The following is a 22,251-nucleotide window of genomic DNA, read 5'->3' as shown; positions in this document are numbered from 1 at the left end:
ATTTCTTAAATGGCAGGCTATAGCCTTGAAATAATAATAATAATATAGCCTAAATGATTAATTTTCCTTCCTTCTTAGGCTAGCTGGCTTGCTCCTGACTGATTTTGAGTTAGTATGTTGTTTAATAGCCTGTTGAAATGTTGAACGTCAATTGATAGTGACAGAATCACACATGACTTCCCAAGCAAAGTACATTTTTTGTCTCCTCGGCAATAGAAGGTTGTAGCGCAGGCTCTGAATGTCATAGAGACAAACGAAAGATATCCCATATGCATAAGTCATGTCTTTCCCCAGAAACGTTAGCAGCTAACGTTATCAAGTCAGCAGGAACAACGGATGGACTCCTCCCACACCCAAACCCTGAGGACCTGCTGGCTTTCCCCAGAAAGACATGACGAAAGCGTCGTTATAGATCTCTTTATATAATCAGATCCATCATTTTGTAGATTTTTTTTATCTTACGCTAACAAGGGGTAGGCCTCTGCTTTTAGCCATTTTCTTTTTTTAAAGCCACAGTACCCTCACATTCTCTAACATAACACCTCAATTCGAGCCCTGCTTTTACCTTAACACACCAAGCCCTTCACTGAGACATTTAAGGAGTGCATGGTGACTGAAAAAATTGGCTGACACAATCTATGGATAGTAGACTATAATTTAGTCTGTCAGTAGGAATAGGAATAGGAATAAATAGGCTTCAACACAAAGCCCTCTTGTTGTTAGTATCCTAAAGTCAAATTAAAATGAAGACTGTTTAAATCAATTAGGCCTTCTCGAATTAGCCTACTTAAGGCACACATGCGCTGTCCAGTTATGCAAATTACTCAAATATGGCTTATTGTGAGGTCAATAACTCTGATAAATTGCTTAATTATGGGCAATGAAACATATTGTTTTTATTCAAAACAATTATAGCAGTAGAGCTTACCTCTGGTCCTCCTTTTCATCTTCAGGCTCTCTCTCTCAAACTGAACAGGACATCAGTAGGCCTAGTCCGCGCAAACAAATATTACTTTAAAAAAAAAACAAATACTAAACCCTCTCCATTACTGGAATTTAAAAAGCATGACCCTCCCCCCTTTTCCTCCAGGTAACAATTCTGTAAATTGCAACCGCTCCCATAGCTATGTAAAATTGTAATTAATAACAATTATACCATTAACACATTTAAGAAATATGTTTTTATTAAATTAATTATCTTGAGTGATACTGTATTTTCTTGTTAATGTCTCTTTAAATATGGTACGTTTAAAACGTAAATTATGACTACTACATATCCCAAGGTTCAATCCAAGAGGCCGGGCGCTGGCTACGTCCTCGCGTTTGGTAACCCCTTTAACCAATCAAATGCATCTATTTAGAAGCGCGTACTTCGAAAATGGTTTCATATTATCCAATCAGTGGTCTTTATTTAATTATTTGTAACGACAAGCCAATCGAAATTGTCGCTCTTCTCCTGGACGAATCGGAAGCTCGTTAGATAATAGCTGGGCGTACTCGTTTTCCGCCAATGAAAACGAAGTTGATGTTTAAACTCTGCGCGCGGGCGGTGCTTAGCCAATTTTGGGAGGATCTCAAAAGTTGAGAGGGATGCATGCATGGATTTGAATTCATGCTATCAATTTCACAACATCCCAGCAAGCTAGACAGCGCTCTCAAGCTGTGTTTTTGAATTAGGCGAATTGATCATTCATTGGAATTACCACAGTTTATAGCACAAGTTATATTTACTCGTATTTTGTTCACTGTCAGCTTTGTGGTTGCACAACTTTAACGCTAGGGAGCTTGCCGTAATTAAGGTGATCTTTCCACGAAATGAAAGCAGGCGGTAAGTATCTCCGACTCAATTAGCTACGGTGTAAATGTGCCATCTAACATTTAAACGTTTTAGTCAGAAACCTGTTTCAGCTTATACAATTTAGGTTATGAACTTGAATTGTGTTTGAGTGGATAGCATGAACGTGTTATAGCTACAGTAGATAGCTGACTTGATAACGTTAGCTGCTAACTAGCCTGCTAGCTAGCTATCTGTTATGGTTTGCTGATGTAATGATGGCTAGTTAGCTAACTAACTACGGGTATACAGCTTGGTGCCAGTACTAGAGCCAGTCGTTAGTTCAGTGGCCAACGTTATAAATGTGCCTTATTTGAAACCAAAGCGTTCGTAACATTTATATCATAGTTAGATACGTTGTAAAGTCATTACATTAGTGTGGTTTTGAAAGCGCCGCAAAGATATAATTAACTTTTTGGGATTTCAATCTAAGAAGCTTTACAGTAGCATTTAAGTTTACCTAGTTTTGAGGAGGGAAATTTGGGCGCTGAGTTAAGCTGAACTCAAACATTAGCCAGAACTTGGCCCGCTAATTAGTCAATAGATTCCATTGGTTATAACTACCGATATATCATAAAATTAATAATATATAAATTATATCTAACTGGGTCACTTTTGCCTAATTTCATTTATTTTGAGTCAGCAAGCTGTAGCAAACAAAGCAAACGTAAACTGACATTCCGGTGGGAATTACTGTAAACAAATACTATTGAATAAATTGTCTGAAACATTGTCAGTAGTTAACGGTGTCCCACAGTTGGATACTAAATGTATGGGGGCACTGTGAGTAAGAGTTCGTTTATTTGGAGCGTCAGTTGAGTTGGAAAGAGGGAGGTTTTTGCGTTTGATGGTTATCTGTATCTAAAATGGCATGAGTGATTTAAAAAAAAAAAGTATACTTCTCTCTCTCTCTCCTATCTTTAGTGCTACACTGTCGTTGTTCCAAATGCTTCACGGTTCCAGCACGGAAGCGGGTCCGTAAGCGTGTTCCAGCCCTAACACTGCTGTCTCTACCTGAAGAGGTGCTTCTGTGTGTGCTCCAATGCCTCTCTGCTGAGGACCTGCTGGCTGTCAGAGCTGTGAGTCTCACAAACACACACACGGTCTTGTTTAACTAACCTTGTGGAGATATACAATTCAGTCCCATTCAATATCAAATTTTCCCTAAACCTTACATTAATCTGAACCAAATTTTGGTTTGTTTACTATTCTTGTGGGGACTTCTGGTCCCCCACAAGTTAAACACGTGTGTACACACACACACACACACACACACACACACACACACACACACACACACACACACACACACACTCTAACAATTGAACAGCCTCTGGAGTAAACATCATTTGAGGGAGTGTCTTCTGAACATCTTGTCACCACCTGAATTGGTGAGTCACAATGTGTATCAGTCTCCTCCTATATACACCACCTTTAGCATGTATAAGGAATGTTATGTTTACTCAGTTATTGAAAGGAAGAAGTATATTTTGAACACGCATGAGGGATTGCTATGTTGGAGGCTAACTGAGGCATTTGGTTATTTCCCAGGTACACTCTCAGCTCCGTGACATCATTGATAACCACACTAGTGTTTGGGCCCGGGTCAGTTTCAGGGATACCTGGCCATCCCCCAACACAGTCTGGCTCTTTGAGAGGTAGGATGGACTCCTCCCACACCCAAACCCTGCCCTCGACTCTGTAGATCTTCCAATGTCAGTTTCACATGAGGGAGACTGAAAGTGCGCATACATACCCTAATATGTTTCTGGGTTTCTGTCTCCTCTTTCAGGGCCGCAGAGAAGGGGAACTTCGAGGCGGCTGTGAAACTAGGGATTGCATATTTGTACAATGAAGGACGTAAGTCTCACTGCACTTGTCATCCATTGTTTCTCATTGAATTGGTTATGAGGTTGATCAGTGATTGACATTGACCAAATCACTGAATGAATTCCTGTATAATAATCACCCTCTTCTCTGTCCCAGCGTTGCTGAGTGACGAAGGGCGTGCCGACGTGTGCGGCCGGAAGGCGTCCCAGTTCTTCAGCCTGGCGGAGAGCCTGCGTTCCCCTACTGCCGACCCCTTCATCTGGGTGTTCATCCGCCCGCCCTGGTCCCCCACTGGGAGCTGCTGCAAGGCTGTGGTGTTTGACAGGCTCAAGGCTGAGTGTGAAACCAATGTGGTAAGTGTTTACCAGGCTAGGCCTGGTTGAGCTTGGCTGGGGGAGATGGCTCATAGACACAGCCAACCTCGGCAACCATCATTGTCCTCTCCCTTGGTTCCTATTGGAAAAACACAAGTTTAGTACAATACCCTGGATACAAATTAGAGGGCTGTTTTACCCATAGAAATGTAATGAGTAATGTTGAATCTGTTTCTATGGTTGTGCCTTCCTGGTTTATTCACTCAGAGCTGTCCATCGTCTTTCCATCCATTATCAACAGTAATTAAGATGTGTAAAGGCGGCAGGCAGCCGGGGCGTTAAGAGCGTTGTGCCAGTAACCGAAAGGCCGCTGGTTCTAATCCCCGAGCCGACTAGGTGAATGTGCCCTTGAGGAAGGCACTTAACCCTAATTGCTTCTGTAAGTCACTCTGGGTAAGAGTGTCTGCTAACTTACTAAAATGTAGGCATCACACTGCATGGGAAGAAAGGAGAGGTGGATTCAGACACATGTTGTTACCAAAAGTCTGCCGAAGGCCTACAGGACCTTGGTAATGAAGACAAATGGGGAGAGACTTATGCTGCTTTGTGCAACAGTGTGTCTCGCCCCCCCATTTATTTCTGACCAACAGACCCCGTCAGAAAGTTCCATCCCTTACATCCAGTTTTTTCCTGTCCTCTCTTGTGGTGCTCTGCATGTATAGCCTCTGTTTTGTCCATTGATTTAAAAAAATAAATAAAATGAAATATTTTTTATAAGTAGATGGGCCTGTCTTTGCTCAATGGAATGAATGGACTTTAATGAAAAATCCAATGTTTCTATAAAAATTGTTAAATGTTTTGTAGACTATAAGGTTGTGCTCTAACAATGCTTTCATTAGGCTACATTTTCACATTTAGCGGTTTCTTATTTTTGTAGGAGAGGAGGGGACCGTTGCTGCACTGTCTGGCCAGAGTCCTCCAGCTTTTTGATGTAAGTGTACACACACACCACTGCAAGTCTTCCAGAAAGGCAGAGGCGTTAGTGTGGCGATTTTTGTAGTGACAGCTGTTTCTATGGTAACCAAACCACAACACAGTTCCAGTTAGTTTCTGATGAGGCTGTGAAGACACTCACATTCTAGGCAGCCCTGCTAGTCATCAGCCCAGTTAGGATAAATGTTTTCTCCCTCTTCGCTTATTGATTGCTCGCTACGCATCTCGTTGTTTCTGCTCTCCCATGAACCCACACGGATCTTTTAAAGCAGCTTTGTTTCAGTAATAATTTTACAAACCAGCAATCCTTAATGACTCTCTGACATTTATTCAGGGTTTGTTATGTGTACAGTTGAAGCCGGAAGTTTACGTACACTTAGTTTGGAGTCATTAACTTGTTTTTCACTCCACAAATTTCTTGTTCACAAACTATAGTTTTGGCAAGTCGGTTAGGACATCTACTTTGTGCATGACACAAGTCATTTTTCCAACAATTGTTTACAGACAGATTATTCCACTTATAATTCACTGTATCAATTCTAGTGGGTCAGAAGTTTACATACACTAAGTTGACTGTGCCTTTCAACAGCTTGGAAAATTCCAGAAAATGATGTCATGGCTTTAGCAGCTTCTGATAGGCTAATTGACATCATTTGAGTCAGTTGGAGGTGTACCTGTGGATGTATTTCAAGGCCTACCTTCAAACTCAGTGTCTCTTTGCTTGACATCATGGGAAAATCAAAAGAAATCAGCCAAGACCTCAGAAAAAAAAATTTAGACCTCCACAAGTCTGGTTCATCCTTGGGAGCAATTTCCAAACGCCTGAAGGTACCACGTTCATCTGTACAAACAATAGTACCTAAGTAAAACACAATGGGACCACACAGCCGTCATACCGCTCAAGAAGGAGACATGTTCTGTCTCCTAGAGATGAACGTACTTTGGTGCTAAAAGTGCAAATCAATCCCAGAACAACAGCAAAGGACCTTGTGAAGATGCTAGAGGAAACAGGAACAAAAGTATCTATATCCACAGTAAAACGAGTCCAATATCGACATAACCCGAAGGGCCGCTCAGCAAGGAAGAAGCCATTGCTCCAAAACCTCCATTAAAAAAGCCAGACTACGGTTTGCAACTGCACATGGGGACAAAGATCGTACTTTTTGGAGATGTCCTCTGGTCTGATGAAACAAAAATGTAACTGTTTGGCCATAATGAGCATCGTTATGTTTGGAGGAAAAAGGGAGGCTTGCAAGTCGAAGAACACCATCCCAACCATGAAGCACGGGGGTGGCAGCATCATGTTGTAGGGGTGCTTTGCTGCAGGAGGGACTGGTGCACTTCACAAAATAGATGGCGTCATGAGGCAGGAAAATGATGTGGATATATTGAAGCAACATCTCAAGACATCAGTCAGGAAGTTAAAGCTTGGTCGCAAATGGGTCTTCCAAATGGACAATGACCCCAAGCATACTCCCAAAATTGTGGCAAAATGGCTTAAGGACAACAAAGTCAAGGTATCGGAGTGGCCATCACAAAGCCCTGATCTCAATCCTATAGAACATTTGTGGGCAGAACTGAAAAAGCGTGTGCGAGCATGGAGGCCTACAAACCTGACTCGGTTACACCAGCACTGTCAGGAATGGGCCAAAATTCACCCAACTTATTGTTGGAATCTTGTGGAAGGCTACCAGAAACGTTTGACCCAAGTTAAACAATTTAATTGCAATGCTACCAAATAGTAATTGAGTGTATGTAAACTTCTGACCCACTGAGAATGTGAAGAAAGAACTAAAAGCTGAAATAAATCTTTCTATTATTCTGACATTTCACATTCTTAAAATAAAGCAGTGATCCTAACTTACCTAAAACAGGGAATTTTTACTAGGATTAAATGTCAGCCAAACACAGTTTCACAGTTCCTAAGGTGTATGTAGATTTCGGACTTCAGCTGTATTTTTTTATGTATATCTTGATGGGCTGGTCTTGACTAACATACTGCATACTCAGAACCCTGTTACATATTCAGTAGGCCTTGTTGTGCTGGATAGAGAGGAGTATTTAATGTGATTTTTGAAACACTGACTATTGAAACATGGTTTAATCTGTGTGTGTGTGTATTTCAGGAGGATGACAAGCGCGCCGAGGCCCTGACACTACTTGAAGAGTCGTCTCAGTCGGGCTGTCTACAGAGCGCTTATCTGCTTTGGGAACATAACCGTAAAACCGCAGTGAGTTTCCCTTCTCTCTGGTTCTCCACATCTCAAAAGGCTTTGTTTGTAACAATGTATGTTGTGTAGTTAAAGGGTGTAAAATATGATATAAAACCCCTCTTGTGTTGATGTTAGTCAAAAAACTACCTCATAACTTACTGTGGTTCTGTGCTGTCTTCTCAGATGGCGGACCCAGGCAGGTACCTCCAGTTCATACGCACGCTCAGGGACTACGCAGCCAAAGGATGCTGGGAAGCACAGGTGTGTGTCTATTTTGCTTCGTTTAGAGGCAGGCCAATTCTGACCAATGGTGATCTTTAATAAAAAGATCTGTTTGGTTTTCATATCTGCTTTTTCCAGCTACTATAGTCATTTACAACATTAACAATGTCTACACTGTAATTGATATTTTAATGGACAACATTTTTTGCTTTTCTTTCAAAAACAATGAAATGTCTGTGACCCCAAACTTCTGAACGGTTGTGTGTGTATACTCAGCAAAAAAAGAAACGTCTGTGGTGGCTAATTTCTGCATTACCAAATGAGGGGAGTTAAACACACCAGTCTGAGTTAACTACATCTTTAATACTTAAGATACTTTTGCAAAAGCCTCTTTGACCTTCAATAATGCACTCTCTCGAATGAACCAGGAAGGTGGTTACACAATGGCTACAGGGATCTTTTATAGCAAAGATACACCCCCTTCAACGTACATTGACAAACCACAGATCTTAGTAACAGTTCACAAAGGTTAAGTTTTATATGACATATCCATAAAACACCACAGACAGTAACTGCTATGTCAACAGGGTTCATTATATAGACCAGTATCTGGTCACCTTAGAACTGTCCCTCCCTGGTGCGGTATTGAACAGAACCATTAGCTCATGTCCTCTGGAATGCTTTTTAGGCGTTCTTATCAAAATACATCATAAATCTCCTTTTTTCAGTGCTATCTCATAGTGGCCCATCCTCAGTAAGACACATCTTGTTCCCACTCCTGGACAAGCTCACTGAGGGGAGTGACCTGCGCACAGACATTGTGGAGACAAATAATTGGTTCCCCATTAATCACGCCATCCCTTCACATGGTTTAAGAATAGGTAAAGACACATTCTCATGAAGACAATATCATTCTGTCCTCTCTTGCTGATATTCTGCATAGCAACAGAGATGACATGTAAAAAACAAGGTGACCTCTCCCCTCTCTGGGCCCCAAGTGTCTGAGCCCCAGCTAAGGGAAATGTGCAACTGAAACATACCAGAGTCCAAAGGACACTTTCTAATGACAAGTATCTCACATAAGCATATTATACTAATAAAACATCTTAATTATCTATGTTACCCAACTAATTCTGATTCATCCACGACACGTCCTCTCACTGTCAACTGTGTTTATTTTCAGCAAACTTGTGTAAATATTTGTATGAACATAAGATTCAACAACTGAGACATAAACTGAACCAGTTCCACAGCCGTGACAAACAGAAATTGAATAATTTCTCCCTGAACAAAGGGGGGGTCAAAATCAAATGTAACAGTCAGTATCTGGTGTGTTCACCAGCTGCATTAAGTACTGCAGTGCATCCCCTACCCATGGCCACAGCTAAATGCAGCACTAACCTTTGATCTTCATCAGATGACACTCCTGGGACATTATGTTATACAATACAAAACTAGCATACCCACCGAAAACATCCGGTGAATTTACTAAATTACTCATGATAAACGTTGACAAAATGCATAACAATTATTTTAAGAATTATAGAGACAGAACTCCTTTATGCAATCGCGGTGTCAGATTTTAAAATAGCTTTTTGGCGAAAGCACATTTTGCAATATTCTGAGTACATAGCGGCTAGCTATTTTGACACCCACCAAGTTTGGGACTCACTAAACTCAGAATTACTATTAGAAAAATTGGATTACCTTTGCTGTTCTTCGTCAGAATGCACTCCCAGGACTTCTACTTCAACAACAAATGTTGTTTTGGTTCCAAATAATCCATAGTTATATTCAAATAGCTCCGTTTTGTTCGTGCGTTCAGGTCACTATCCGAAGGGTGACGCGCGAGCGCATTTCGTGACAAAAAAATTACAAATATTCCATTACCGTACTTAGAAGCATGTCAAACGCTGTTTAAAATCAATTTTTATGCTATTTTTCTCGTAAAATAGCGATAATATTCCAACCGGGCAACGTTGTATTCATTCAAAGGCTGAAAGAAAAAAATGGAGTAGTCTCGTGAACGCGCATCTCAGTCTCACTGTCCCCAGGCTGACCACTTACAAATTCTGCTGCTGTTCTTTGCCCAGAGACAGCAGACACCCCATTCCACTTTCTGGCAGCTTTAGAGAGCCAATGGAAGCCTTAGAAAATGTCACGTTACAGCACAGATGCTGTATTTTCGATCGAGATGCAACAGAAGGACAACAAATTGTTAGACAGGGCACTTCCTGCATGGAATCTTCTCAGGTTTTGGCCTGCCATATGAGTTCTGTTATACTCAGACACCATTCAAACAGTTTTAGAAACGTTAGAGTGTTTTCTATCCAAATCTACTAATTATATGCATATTCTCGTTTCTGGGCAAGAGTAGTAACCAGTTTAAATCGGGTACGTTTTTTATCCGGCCGTGCAAATACTGCCCCCTAGCCCCAACAGGTTTTAAAGAAGCAATAAAACTGGCCTTCTTTAGACTAGTTGAGTATCTGGAGCATCAGCATTTGTGGGTTCAATTACAGGCTCAAAATGGCAAGAAACAAATAACTTGCTTCTGAATCTCGTCAGTCTATTCTTGTTGTGAGAAATGAAGGCAATTCCATGTGAGAAATTACCAAGAAACGGAAGATCTCGTACATTGCTGTGTACTACTCCCTTTACAGAGTAGCGCAAACGGGCCCCAACCAGAATAGAATGAGTGGGAGGCCCCGGTGCACAACTGCGCAAGAGGACAAATACATGAGTGTCTAGTTTGAAAAACAGTTGCCTCAAGTCCTCAACTGGCAGCTTCATTAAATAGTACCCGCAAAACACCAGTCTCAATGTCAACCGTGAAGAGGCTACTCCGGGACGCTGGCCTTCTAGGCAGAGATGAAAAGAAAAAGCCATATCTCAGACTGGCCAGTTAAAAATAAATGATTAAGATGGGCAAAAGAACAAAGACACTGGACAGAGGAAGATTGTAAAAAAGTTATGGACAAACTAATCAAAGTTTGAGGTGTTTTGATCACAGAGAACATTTGTTAGATGCAGAAGATGATGGAGTGCTTGACACCATCTGTCAAGCATGGTGGAGGCAATGTGTTGGTCTGGGGGTGCTATGGTGGTGGTAAAGTGGGAGATTTGTACAGGGTAAAAGGGATCTTGAAGAAGGAAGGCTATCACTCCAATTTGTAACACCATACCCTGTGCATGGTGCTTAATTGAAGCCAATTTCCTCCTACAACAGGACAATGACCCAAAGCACAGCTCCAAACAATGCAATAACTATTTAGGGAAGAAGCAGTCAGCTGGTAAATTGTCTATAATGGAGTGACCAGCACAGTCACTGGATCTCAACCCTATTGAGCTGTTGTGGGAGCAGCTTGACCTGAAGAAGTGCCCATCAAGCCAATCCAACTTGTGGGAGGTGCTTCAGGAAGCATGGGGCGAAACCTCTTCAGATTACCTCAACAAATTGTCAACAAGAGTGCCTAAGGTCTTCAAGGCTGTAATTGCTGCAAATGGAGGATTCTTTGACAAAAGCAGTTTGAAGGACACTTTCAATTACAAATCATTATTTATAACCTCTTGACTATATTTCCTATTCATTTCTCATGGATAACAAGGACATTTCTAAGTGACCCACAAACTTTTGAACGTTTGTGTGTATATCTCTCCAATGGCATAGACATGATGATGTAGCCATTGACTTTAACAGGCAGCCCAAATCCACACACAAACAAAATCTATGGTTTTGTTTATTCTCCCAACCAATTAAAGTGTATTAATCATTGAGGATGTTACTGAGCACAGGTGGTGTTTTTCTTTTTACCTTCGCCCTCCTGTTCGAGCTTTCTTGGCAAGCCAGGCATGACCTGTGCCCTTTTGACCCTTTCTCTCTCTCTCTCTGTGTGTGCACGCGTCCAGCTGTCCCTGGCCAAGGTGTGCAGCAGTGACAACCCGCTGGGTCTGGAGCAGAGGGCCTGTGCCGACCTTGTGGCCCAGCTGTTTCGCTCCTGTCCCCCCGTGCCCCGACGCAGGGCGGAGGAGGTGCTCCGACAGGGCATCAACGACACCATGAGGTAACATACCGGTTTGGACTAGAACTGACTGTACCCACGCTGAAGATCACTTGACTTCGTACCAATTGAGTTGGTTAATGGCTCGAGTTAAGGGCAAAAATTCTTTGTCTGAGGGGGCTTTCAAAATTCTAAGCACGCTTAATGACTTGCCTAGTAAAAAAATATGCTATTTACTATCATAACCACATTTGTCTAGGTACATAACAGTATTATTCTCTCTCTCCTGTGCCTCTCCTCTCCCCTCACTAGGTACATTAGTGTTTCTCTCTCGTGTGTCCCCCTCCCCTTCTCTAGGTACATAACAGTATTCATCTCTCTCTCTAGATACATCCTGGTGGACTGGTTGGTGGAGGTAACCACCATGAAGGACTTCTCCAGCCTGACGCTCCACGTGACGGTGGGCTGTGTGGACCGCTACCTGGCCCTGCGCTCTGTGCCCAAGGCCCGCCTGCAGCTGCTGGGCATCGCCTGCATGGTCGTCTGCACGCGGTACGAGACAGAAAAACGTTGGAGGTGGATGTAGCATGATTAGGGTTAGAACGTTCCTGTAATTTTCCCAAAGTCCCCAGGTTTTCCACAAATCCTGGTTGGGGAATTTTGGATTTCCTGCTTATTCCTTCCTGATTTTGGGAAAGTAGCTGGAATTTTGCAACCCTAAGCATGATACAAACCAGTCAGTATTTCATCCTCTATGTAATCTGCTCCGACGCACTTCTGTATTCACTTGATCAGCTTTAGCTAAAGGCGGGTGCTCAAGTGCAACAAACATCTTTCTGAGGGGTTTTCAATATTCAGAATTATTAGACTGTACGGAAACGAGCGTTATATTTATTGGACTAGTTCAGGTAGTCCCTCCCTGTTTGTCTGTTCTGCCTAATGAATATGCCCCACGTCTCCTTCTCTAGGTACATCAGTAAGGATATCCTGACCATCCGGGAGGCGGTGTGGCTCACAGACAACACCTACAAGTATGAGGACCTGGTCCGCATGATGGGGGAGGTCATCTCTGTGCTGGAGGGCAAGATCAGGGTGAGTGGAGTGAACACACACGCAGTCTATACCAATCTTATGTCAACATGTTTAATCTGCCCCGATGATGGCATCTGTATTCATTTCTTCAGCTTGGGCTAAAGGCATCTGTTGAAGTGAAATTCTTTTGTCTGGCGGGGGGGGGGTGTTCAAAATTCTCAACTGTCTTGTAGTCCTGTCTAGTAATTTTTATTTCTATGAGTTCAACTCATTTGGTGTTGTCTCAGCAGACTCCCACTCTGCTGGACTACGGCCAGGTGCTGCTGTCTCTGTTGCCTCTAGAGCGGCTCACTGTCCACCTGTTCAGCTACTTGTGTGAGCTCACCCTGCTCTACTCAGCCCTCACTACATACTCCTCAGCCCACCTGGCCAACGCCACCCTGCTGCTCACACGGGCACTGCACCACTACGGTAAGTTCGGGCGAACAGGCGGTCTACGTGTGTGTCCCAAATGGCACTATATAGGGGATAGGATGCCATTTGGGACGCAGGCCATTTGTCTTCTAAACTCTGTCTACAAACTGATATGTAATCTACCCCGATGATGTACTTCTGTATTCACTTGATCAGCTTCGAGCTGAAGTGTAACAAAAAAGTCTTTCTGAGGGGGGGTCTTCAAAATTGAGAGTTATCTAAGTGTATCCCCAATCCCAAGGGAGTTGCTCAGTAACCATACATGCACACTGTTGACCTCGGTTTTCAAACATTCCTAGAGCAGTGGTATTCAAACCTTTTCAGCGGGGACCCCATTTTTCTTCCCAGCAGAATTTCTGGGGACCCTGTTTTTTTCCAAAAGAATTTCTTGCAACTCCAATTTTTTGACAACACTGACAACAGTTCCCTGTTACCCACCCTTTGAAAACCTAGTCTAGTTGTAGTTCATAAGCTTCTCATAAATTCTGTGGTGTTATTTGATTATTTGTTGGACGTCATATCAGTCTTGATGCTCTAGTGTGTCGCCTTGACCCCTGCTCTTCCTCTCCTCTCTCTGCATTGCAGCTCCCATCTGGCCCATCCAGCTGGCTGAGTATACAGGCTTCTCCAAGCAGGACCTGGTCCCCTGCGCTGTACTACTCTATGTCAAGTGGTAAGTTCTAATACATGCCACGGAGATCCTAGAAATCACTATTACAGGTTATTAAACAGTTCTATATGGAATTGCTATATGCATACTAGATACACGGGCTAATGTTAGTCTGGGTTAGAAAGTCTCTGTCCTCTCTTGTACTGTTCTTTGCCTGACAAATGCCTGACAAACAAGGGATGCTCGCTGGCTTGACTTTGTTCTCATGAGGGTTACCAAGGTGATAGAGGCATATTGGCGGAGGAGGGTGGGTGTATAGCTGTGAAAGCAAAACGCACAACCCTCACACTCCACTGCTACAAATACGCTGTAAAAGTTGATTGGCTAGAGATTTGACCTCAGGTGTCAAATCTGTCAAGCTGATTCTTCGAAGATGTTAGCAATTACATACTAGAGAAAAGAAAATCCTCCATACTGCAATTGCCAGTATGGCTTGTTTTTATGAAGTTTACACATCGTCCAGCCTTAGTCTGAGAGCTTTTGTGGCTATTCATTGTTGGTAGAAACCAAGCTGTTTCTATTTAAGCTTGCCTGCTGGTTGTGGTAGTAAACAACCTTGTTAGCACTCAGGCTAGCTGTGTTGAGTATCAATAGCCCCTCTTCCTGGAGATCCCCATTGTCCCTCAGCAGGCCCATCCTGCTATCAATTAGTATTCTAGCAATTAGCATTTCTCCCATTTTTTTTTGTTACTAGTTAACACAGCCACAAAATCATAAACCCTGCCTATTTTTTTTAAATCAGAATTTAAGATTATTAACTTAACCTTAAACCACACTGCTAACCTTGTGCCCAATCCTAACCTTAAATTATTTTGTACGTTATAGCTAATTTTGACTTTGGGGCTGGGCTGTGTTATCTAGTGGATATTTTTTCTTCTGGGAAGCAGCCGGCGGTTAGTTGTGCTAATTAGCGCTGTCAGCTAACCCTCCACAGCCTCGCCTGGAGATTCCCTTTGACAGCTCATCACCTGCTGCTCTGGGTTTGATTAGCCGGGCCTGTTGGATGGAAGTAACAGGCAGGTTGGAAGGCATCAGGCATTTAGCTCCTCTTGAGTAATTAGCCAATTGGAGTGAATCATTAGCTTGATTTATATATTTTTTTATGCTTGGAGTCTTCGTTAGGGGGAATAAGGCAACATTAGCGTACATGCAGGTGTGTTCTTTAGAATGTGTTTGTGAGAAGTCATCTTTATATAACTTACTGAGATGGTTTTTTTCATTCCTCGGTTCATCATCCACACACAGTAGTCAATGTGAAGTGCTATTTAAAGGACTGCTCTAGTATTATTACAATCCTCAAGTGTTCTCTGGGCACCATTCCTGTAGAACACCCTGCAGGTCAGAAAGGTAGCAGTTCTGATGAATGCCTTGCTGCTTTTCAATATGAGTGATTTCCAGCAGGTGAGGAATGCCAATCTCTATTGTGATTTTAGTTGAAGAGGTGAAAGGTTGTGTTTTGGTCCTCTTAGCCCTTTTGATCAGGCTGGGTTTGCTCTCGGTGTGTGGTAGGTGGTTTTTACCACATGGGTGGTTGTTAAGACTCTGCCCACTCACAACCGCCCTCTCCTTCATGTCCCCGGCAGGAGGGCTGTCCGTTGCTGTCTCATTATAAAGCCAGTAAAATGCACCGACCGCTGTTTGTCGTTCACCACACACGTACAGAGGCCAGCTCCTGCTGTTCTACGTTTTCCCTCCTGCAGTTCTTGGAGCACTCGTTGTATTTCCAGCCACTGTAGAAAATCACATGAAGTCACATGCTTATAAAGACAAATGAACAAAGAAGTGTGGTGATGTCTTAGACTCTTGCTAGCCAGTGCTGCAGACAGACAAATTGGACAATGGTATTGATTACAAGATCAGGTTGTTTGTGGCTATGTCCAAAATGGTCTCCTATTCCCTAGTGCACATGTTTTCCAAGGTAGTGCAATGTGTAGGAAATGGGGTGGCATTTGGGACGCAGACGATCTGCTCGTGTTAACCACAACGTAGATCATCATTAGCGAAGGGCCACAGTGACCCGGATACAGAGGGCTGTAGGGGTGGGGTGTTGGCTGGGATCGAAAGGTGAGTGGGAGTTAGCTGGACCTGCGGTGCGGGGGGTGCGTGTGGCGGTGCGTGTGGCGGTGTGCGCGTGCAGGGGGTGTGTGTGTGTGGGGCGGGTCTGTGTGTGGCGGGGTGGGGAGAGTGGGTGTGTGTGTGTGTGTGGCAGGGAGGGGAGAGGTGTGTTTGCTAAGGACTGTGTATGTGGGGGGATGATGACTCATCCTGCACCAGACTTGTGTGAGTCAGACTAGTGAGAGGCACTGCACTTTATTGACAATGTCCAATTTTCAAACAAAGTAATATCATATACTGATATGATTTCCCATTGGGTATAACACAGTTGGAGAACACAGACTGGATGATTAATCATGCTCCTCTCTTCTTTCATGTCTCTTTCTACTCTCTCTGACAGCTTCAGTAAGGATGTACCCAAAGACTACAGGCACATGTCTCTGACAGGTGTCAAGCAGAGGTTTGAAGATGAGGCCTACCAACACATCAGCAAAGAAAAGGTGAGCTTGTCATCTCCTGACATGGACCGTTGCCCTTTTCAAACTAGTATGTCAAGGTAAAGTGCACAGTGCTGGGCTGCTGGCCCGGATATTCTCCTTTTGGCTGTACTGGTGGTGTGCACATAAAGACACACCATAGAAAACTTGGGATGGGAATTGCCAGGGACCTTGCAATATGATATTATAACAATACTTAGGTGCTGATATGTATTGTGATTTGATGTTCCAAACATATTGGTCATGTATGTCTGCTACAGAGCACATGAGAACGAGTTTTGATTGGCCAAAAAAAGCTATAGGATGAAAAATAGTTTTTGTGCAGGTTCAGCCGACTAGTGCTAGCTAATGTTACCTAGTGTTCTTTGTCTTTATTTTTTACAAATCGATATTTGGAGTCAGAATATCAATATAATATTGTCCCCCCCAATCACTCTGCAAAGAAAAACAAGATGTTCTTATTGGACAAGTTCAGATCGTACCTCTCCGTTGAAGAGCTTTGTCTTCCATTTCGTGCCTACTTAACACTACCCTAACCAGTGTGTTTGTGTACCTGTGTTCTCTCCCTCTCCCAGGTGATTGACTTCAAGGAGCTGTGTGAGGTCCTGGAGGTCCCGGAGGTGGAACCCTACATGGTGCTGCCCAGCCTCACGGGCCAGCCAGCTGACATCCACACCTTCCTCTCCTCCCCCTCCAGCAACAGCAAGAGGTGGGTTACTACCGTTAAGCCATGCAAATGTGAGAGCAATATAATGATTAGCTCCACCTTGTTCTCTTATAGGCCAGGGAGGATTTTCCTCTGTCCAATCCTTGCCAAGTGTCTAGGCAGATTGTAAAAGCTAGGGGTTAATTTGGGATTGGGCAAGTGTGACCACTCTCACGTAGCCTTTTATGGTGGTTGTCCAGCGCTGGTCTCATCCAAAAAAGTGCTTTCAATCCAAAGTCGTTTGTTTATGCTGTACTGAGTAATTGCCATCTGCCCACTAGATGACCACAATGGAAATAAATATTACACTTTTGTGTCATCCTTTGACTTTATTAACAATTTAAAAAACATTGATGAATAAACTAAGCTAAGAAGACTCAGTAGCTAGGTTTCATCAAAAAGGTTACATATTTTCATGCAAATATAAAAAAAATCTGCACAAAGAAAATCTGCACGTTTTTCCACTAGTGGCGTTTCCACCAAACGGCCTGCGTGATGATGTAGTACACATAATGTACCTTTTGGCTGAACTTTTCACGTTCCGAATAAAAATCTAAAGTTCAATGCGTTTCCATGGCATTTTCAACTTTAACGATTTTTAGTTTTGTCAAAAAATCTGTGTTAAATAGAAACTATTCCTACCCGCAGGACAGGCTAGTCTACATGAGATTATTATGGAGAAGACTGGGAATATTTATATTTGTCAAGCATCGAGCATCATATCAACAGAATAAGACCCTTTATTTCTTGGGAAGGAGCATCAAGCTCATCACTGCACTTTCACCACCCTGTGACATTCTTCATAACTTCCATCTGTAGCCTAATAAACTGCATGGTTTCCCCAGTCCTAGTGGGAGGACCACACACCATATCGCGTGACTCCAAGCTTACTTAGATAAATATGCTGTTTTCTCCCTCAGGAGACGGGAGGAGTCCTTGCCTGTGCACCGAGGCAGCTTTGTGGCCACACCCACGGCTGAGCTGTCCACTCAGGAAGAGACCCTGGTGGGGGACATGCTGGACTGGAGCCTGGACACCTGCTCCGGATACGAGGGGGACCAGGAGAGCGAAGGAGAGAAGGAGGCCAAGGAGGGAGAGAGTGAGTGGAGGGAATCAACTATATGAGTTCTGATCATTTATGATCAGCTCTATACCAGGGGTGTATTCACTAGCAACCAAACAGGGAGGGACCTACCTGAATGTGTCCAATAAGAAATGCCTGTTTTTTGTTTTCCATTGCAAAGCTTGCACTAATGAATACACCCCAGCCCTATCTAGAGATGGGGGTTAATGGAAGATGAGTGTCATGCTGGCCATTCTAACTGGTGAACTAGATGTAGTGACATCACTATGTACTGGAAGACTTAGTCAGACATTATTCTCCTTATGTGGGGTACAGACCAGACTGCTCAGAGGCACACGCATGCAAAACGCAGCATCGTACCAGCGGCTGTATTTCTCTATTTTAAAGTTGGATATCTTAATCTATTGCACAATTGTTTTTGACTACATCAGCAATGGACTAATGAAACAAATACAAAGAGTTTGTGCTGTTTTCCTTTTAAGGCATCCATAATTGATAGTGATGGGGAGGAAATCGATAGTTGCGTATTTCAATATTTCAGGATGATTATTATATTGATATTTGACTCCGAAGTATGGATTTGTAAATTAATAAAAAATAATTGACTGTAGCTAGCGCTAGTCGGCTGTACCTGCGCCAAAACTCTGGTATTTTTCTTCCTATAGCTTGTTTTCCATCTTTAAAAAGAAATGGTGATCAATATATTTTCAGCACTTTTTTTATTTCCATGAGTGATCAAAACTCGTTTTCTCATGTTCTCTTATCTGCAGCAGACATAGTGAGCAATATGTTGGCAACATCAAATCGCAATACATATAGAATCGTGTATCGTGAGGTCCTAATAATTGACATGGGTTGGATTTTTGTTCACATGAGGTCACTACACTCACTATGATATCCTAACAGTATCTTCTTCTGTGCAGCCTCTGTTCTGGCCATGACACTGGAGCTAGCAACAGAGCCCGAGGACTCCAAACTGCACTGCCGAGCCCTCTCCAGCGACGATGACAGTTTCTGTGAGGGGGACAAAGAGGAAGAGGAGTATGAAGGAGAGGGGAGCGCCAGGAGCCGACCGCGAGAGTCCCTTTCCTCATTCATCACAACCGACTTCCACAGCTCAGGCTACTCCTCTGTCCAGAGTGTCAGCCCTTCCTCCAATTCCTCTTCACTCCTGATGCCCTGCACCTTCACGGCGCTGCCCCCGGCCCCCACTCCAGGCTCCGCCTCCAGCACCACGGTGGCGCTGCCCGGGTTCCGCCTCCTGGTGCCGGTGCAAAGACCCCGGGCTGCAGCTCGCAAACAGGTAAAGAGGAAGAACGCAGCAGCTCACAGCGGAGGGGAGAGGGAAGGGGAGGATGAAGAGGTGGTATATGCCTCAAGTGTAGGTTTTCTAAGCCTGTAAGCACTGACTTGGCTCACCGTTGAATGGATTCAGATGTTTTTCTACCGCCCTGCCACAACTTCACCCTGCCTTAACTTCACCCTCTTTTGCCATGGTCGTGTTCATTAGGCACCAAACTGAAGACAAACAGACCCAAAAGTAAAAGGACTACCTGGACTTGTCCAATAAGAAATGATCATTTCTGTCTCCTGTTGAAAAACGTTTAAATGTTCCTGCCCTAATGAACACGACCCAGGAGCACTGTCCTGTTGTTGACAATACTCTTCATTCCATGAAGGCCTGAAATCTGCACTGGTTCCTGGAACGCCATAAGATCACAAATACCTGTTGTGAGCTTTACACACAAACCCAAACGGTCATACCAGAATCCAGACCTTTTCTTTAATTCGTTACATTTCACACGAGTAAACAGACATCTTCTGCTTGAGAAAGATAAGATGGCTCCCTCTCATATTTCACTGACTTCGTTTGTATCCCAAATGACTCCCTATCAAAGGTGCACTACTTTGACCAGATTCCTACCAGATTCCATTTCAAAAGTAGTGCACTGCATAGGGAAGAGGGTGTCATTTGTGACTACCATCATCAGCCTAAAAGCCACTGGAACAACTCTTCACTATCCACCTCATGACTTTGTTACATTGCATTGATCCAGATTGTGTTCTGCGCTGTTCTCACACATTGACTTTTGCAACAACAACCTATCTCAGATGTGAAAGGATTGCAGCTACCACCTAAAAAAAAAAGGCACCTCATGGACCATTTTGAAATATGTCTGTATGAAGACTTTCACACGTGAAAAGAACCACAACCTGTATTGTTGACTGCAATTGATTACAGTTATTAATCAATGCAACAGTTTTGTTTCTGCAACTCTTCTGATGTTGGGAGTTTCATGAATCACCGTTTATACCAGTGAAGAGATTCTGATATGCACTGCCTGTACAGAATGTTCAGGAGTTGGTTACTCTGTACTAGCCTGGGATCCAAACTGAGTAGTGAAACAAAGCCATGTTCAGTTTGGATTCCAGGCTCAATCTGTACTTTAGATATCTACTATTGTGAAGTCTAAAGCCTTATTTTCACTCTGAATTTTCTCTGATCCATTTTTGTTGTTTGTTGACATACCAAAGGTACTTTAAAACTTAATTGAGGTGACTATCGGTGGGTAAATAGATTTTACCTGTAAAGACTGATATGATAGTCATTCAAGCGTACTGAAATACATTCTTAGCTACAGTTTTGTATGTACTGATACATTACCAATACAATATGTGGTTTGTGCTGCATCTACTGTACCCTGTTACTGTTTAGAGCTGGAGCACAGGAGAGAACCTATGCTACAGGAACAAATCAATTCTACAAGCTTTAACAAGAGCAAGGTATTGTTTCATTTGAAAACAGCAAAACATTTTGTACAAGCAGAATATTTCAGTCATCCCCACCACCCCTAACCTTTGACTCCATAACACCTAATTTCATGGGTGAGAGCACATGATTACATCTGTCTGTTAGAAACCACTAAAATTGATGCCCTAGAGATATAATCTATTATATTTCTATGGTTGAATTATCAGTGATGTCATCTGAACATTTAGAGCCATGAACATTGACCAATGAGGTCACAGTTTAGTAACTGAGAGGTGCACAGTGCGACATGAAATTTGAAGTTCACAACATCTAACACGTTTTGTCGAAGCAAGTCTTCGTTTTGCCCACCGTTTCTCCCAATGGGTTCGTCTTGAATGAGGTCTGGCACTTCTATTGAAATAGAAGCGTTTGTTTTTCTCAGTGAACAATCAACTACTAATGTTATTCCATTAAGTGGAGTTGCATTGCCTCCTTTTGGAGAAACGGAAGTGAAGACACTAAAAGGCAAATGATTACTTGACGTGTTGATAAGTACTGTATGCCTACATCAGGACACGGAGTCTTGGTCTCCGTCTGAAATGTCATCCTATTCCGTATGTAGTGCACTTCATTTGCCCACGGCCCCATTGGTCTCTGGTCAAAGTAGTGCACTGAATAGGGTGCCATTTCAGACACAACCCTTGTTCACAAATGATTGTGACTAAATGTTTTTAAAACTGTTAGGTCAGACTGTTATATCCCTTGTCTGTTATGTACATATGTAAATGTGGAGGAGGGGAAGAAAGAACTGTGACAACATACCTTTTACTTGAAATTGGATGATTGGTTTTGGCTTCATTCCAAAAAGGACAAGTAAACTGCCTTTTTCTACATAAAGGTTGACATTTGGCTTGTTTTTTTCCTACGTTTTACCATCGAGTGACTTGTGTGAAGATATTTCTGTGCACCCGGTATCAATTTCTATTAAAACAAGCATGTGGACTTGCAGATGTGTGTGTGTTGAATATCAGCTTTGACTGACACACCCTCAACCTGTTCCACCTTTTCTAACTGCCCTGCCCAGGGAGCAGTACGACCACCAGGGGGCCACACCCGGAGCGTTCACACACATGCACTTGAATAATTTTTTACAAATGTTTTAATTTAACCTTTTATTTAAGTAGGCAAGTCAGTTAAGAACAAATTCTTATTTACAGTGATGGCCAAACCCGGACAACGCTGGGCTAATTAGGATTCCCATAGGGCGTTGCACAATCAGGGCTGGTTGTGATACAGCCTGAATTTGAGCCAGGGTGTCTAGTGACGCCTCTAGCACTGATATCCAGAGCCTTAGACCACTGCACCACTCGGGAGTTAAACATACAGTATGTATGCACGTGAAATTATGTGCAAGGAGTTGCACTGATGAAAAAGGGTTTATTTTCTTAATATCATATACTGGTAGAATTAAAGTATTCTTGCTTATACACTGCTCAAAAAAATAAAGGGAACACTTAAACAACACAATGTAACTCCAAGTCAATCACACTTCTGTGAAATCAAACTGTCCACTT

At 42.9% G+C, this 22,251-nt stretch overlaps 1 protein-coding gene across 1 annotated transcript; it reads left to right on the top strand.

Moving 5' to 3' along the window:
• Positions 1 to 1,563: 1,563 nt before the first annotated feature.
• On the top strand, positions 1,564 to 21,685 carry ccnf (cyclin F). Its single transcript, XM_014202590.2, has 17 exons — positions 1,564 to 1,828; positions 2,759 to 2,913; positions 3,386 to 3,492; positions 3,627 to 3,694; positions 3,821 to 4,017; positions 4,916 to 4,969; positions 7,098 to 7,202; positions 7,368 to 7,445; positions 11,316 to 11,470; positions 11,795 to 11,959; positions 12,376 to 12,499; positions 12,730 to 12,910; positions 13,499 to 13,586; positions 16,039 to 16,138; positions 16,711 to 16,844; positions 17,762 to 17,940; positions 18,849 to 21,685. Exons 1-17 carry the CDS (start codon positions 1,816 to 1,818, stop codon positions 19,325 to 19,327), a joined length of 2,382 nt encoding a protein of 793 aa, XP_014058065.1. The 5' UTR covers positions 1,564 to 1,815; the 3' UTR covers positions 19,328 to 21,685.
• Positions 21,686 to 22,251: the final 566 nt, after the last annotated feature.

Source organism: Salmo salar, chromosome ssa06 (genome assembly GCF_905237065.1).
Source record: "Salmo salar chromosome ssa06, Ssal_v3.1, whole genome shotgun sequence".
NCBI classification, from domain to species: Eukaryota; Metazoa; Chordata; class Actinopteri; order Salmoniformes; family Salmonidae; genus Salmo; species Salmo salar.
This window is presented reverse-complemented; position numbering and strand designations above follow the sequence as displayed.

Coding starts and splice junctions, on each gene's coding strand:
- ccnf (XM_014202590.2), top strand. Junction 11,471..11,794: donor GGCATCAACGACACCATGAG/GTAACATACCGG, acceptor CTCTCTCTCTAG/ATACATCCTGGTGGACTGGT. Junction 12,500..12,729: donor TGCTGGAGGGCAAGATCAGG/GTGAGTGGAGTG, acceptor TTGTCTCAGCAG/ACTCCCACTCTGCTGGACTA.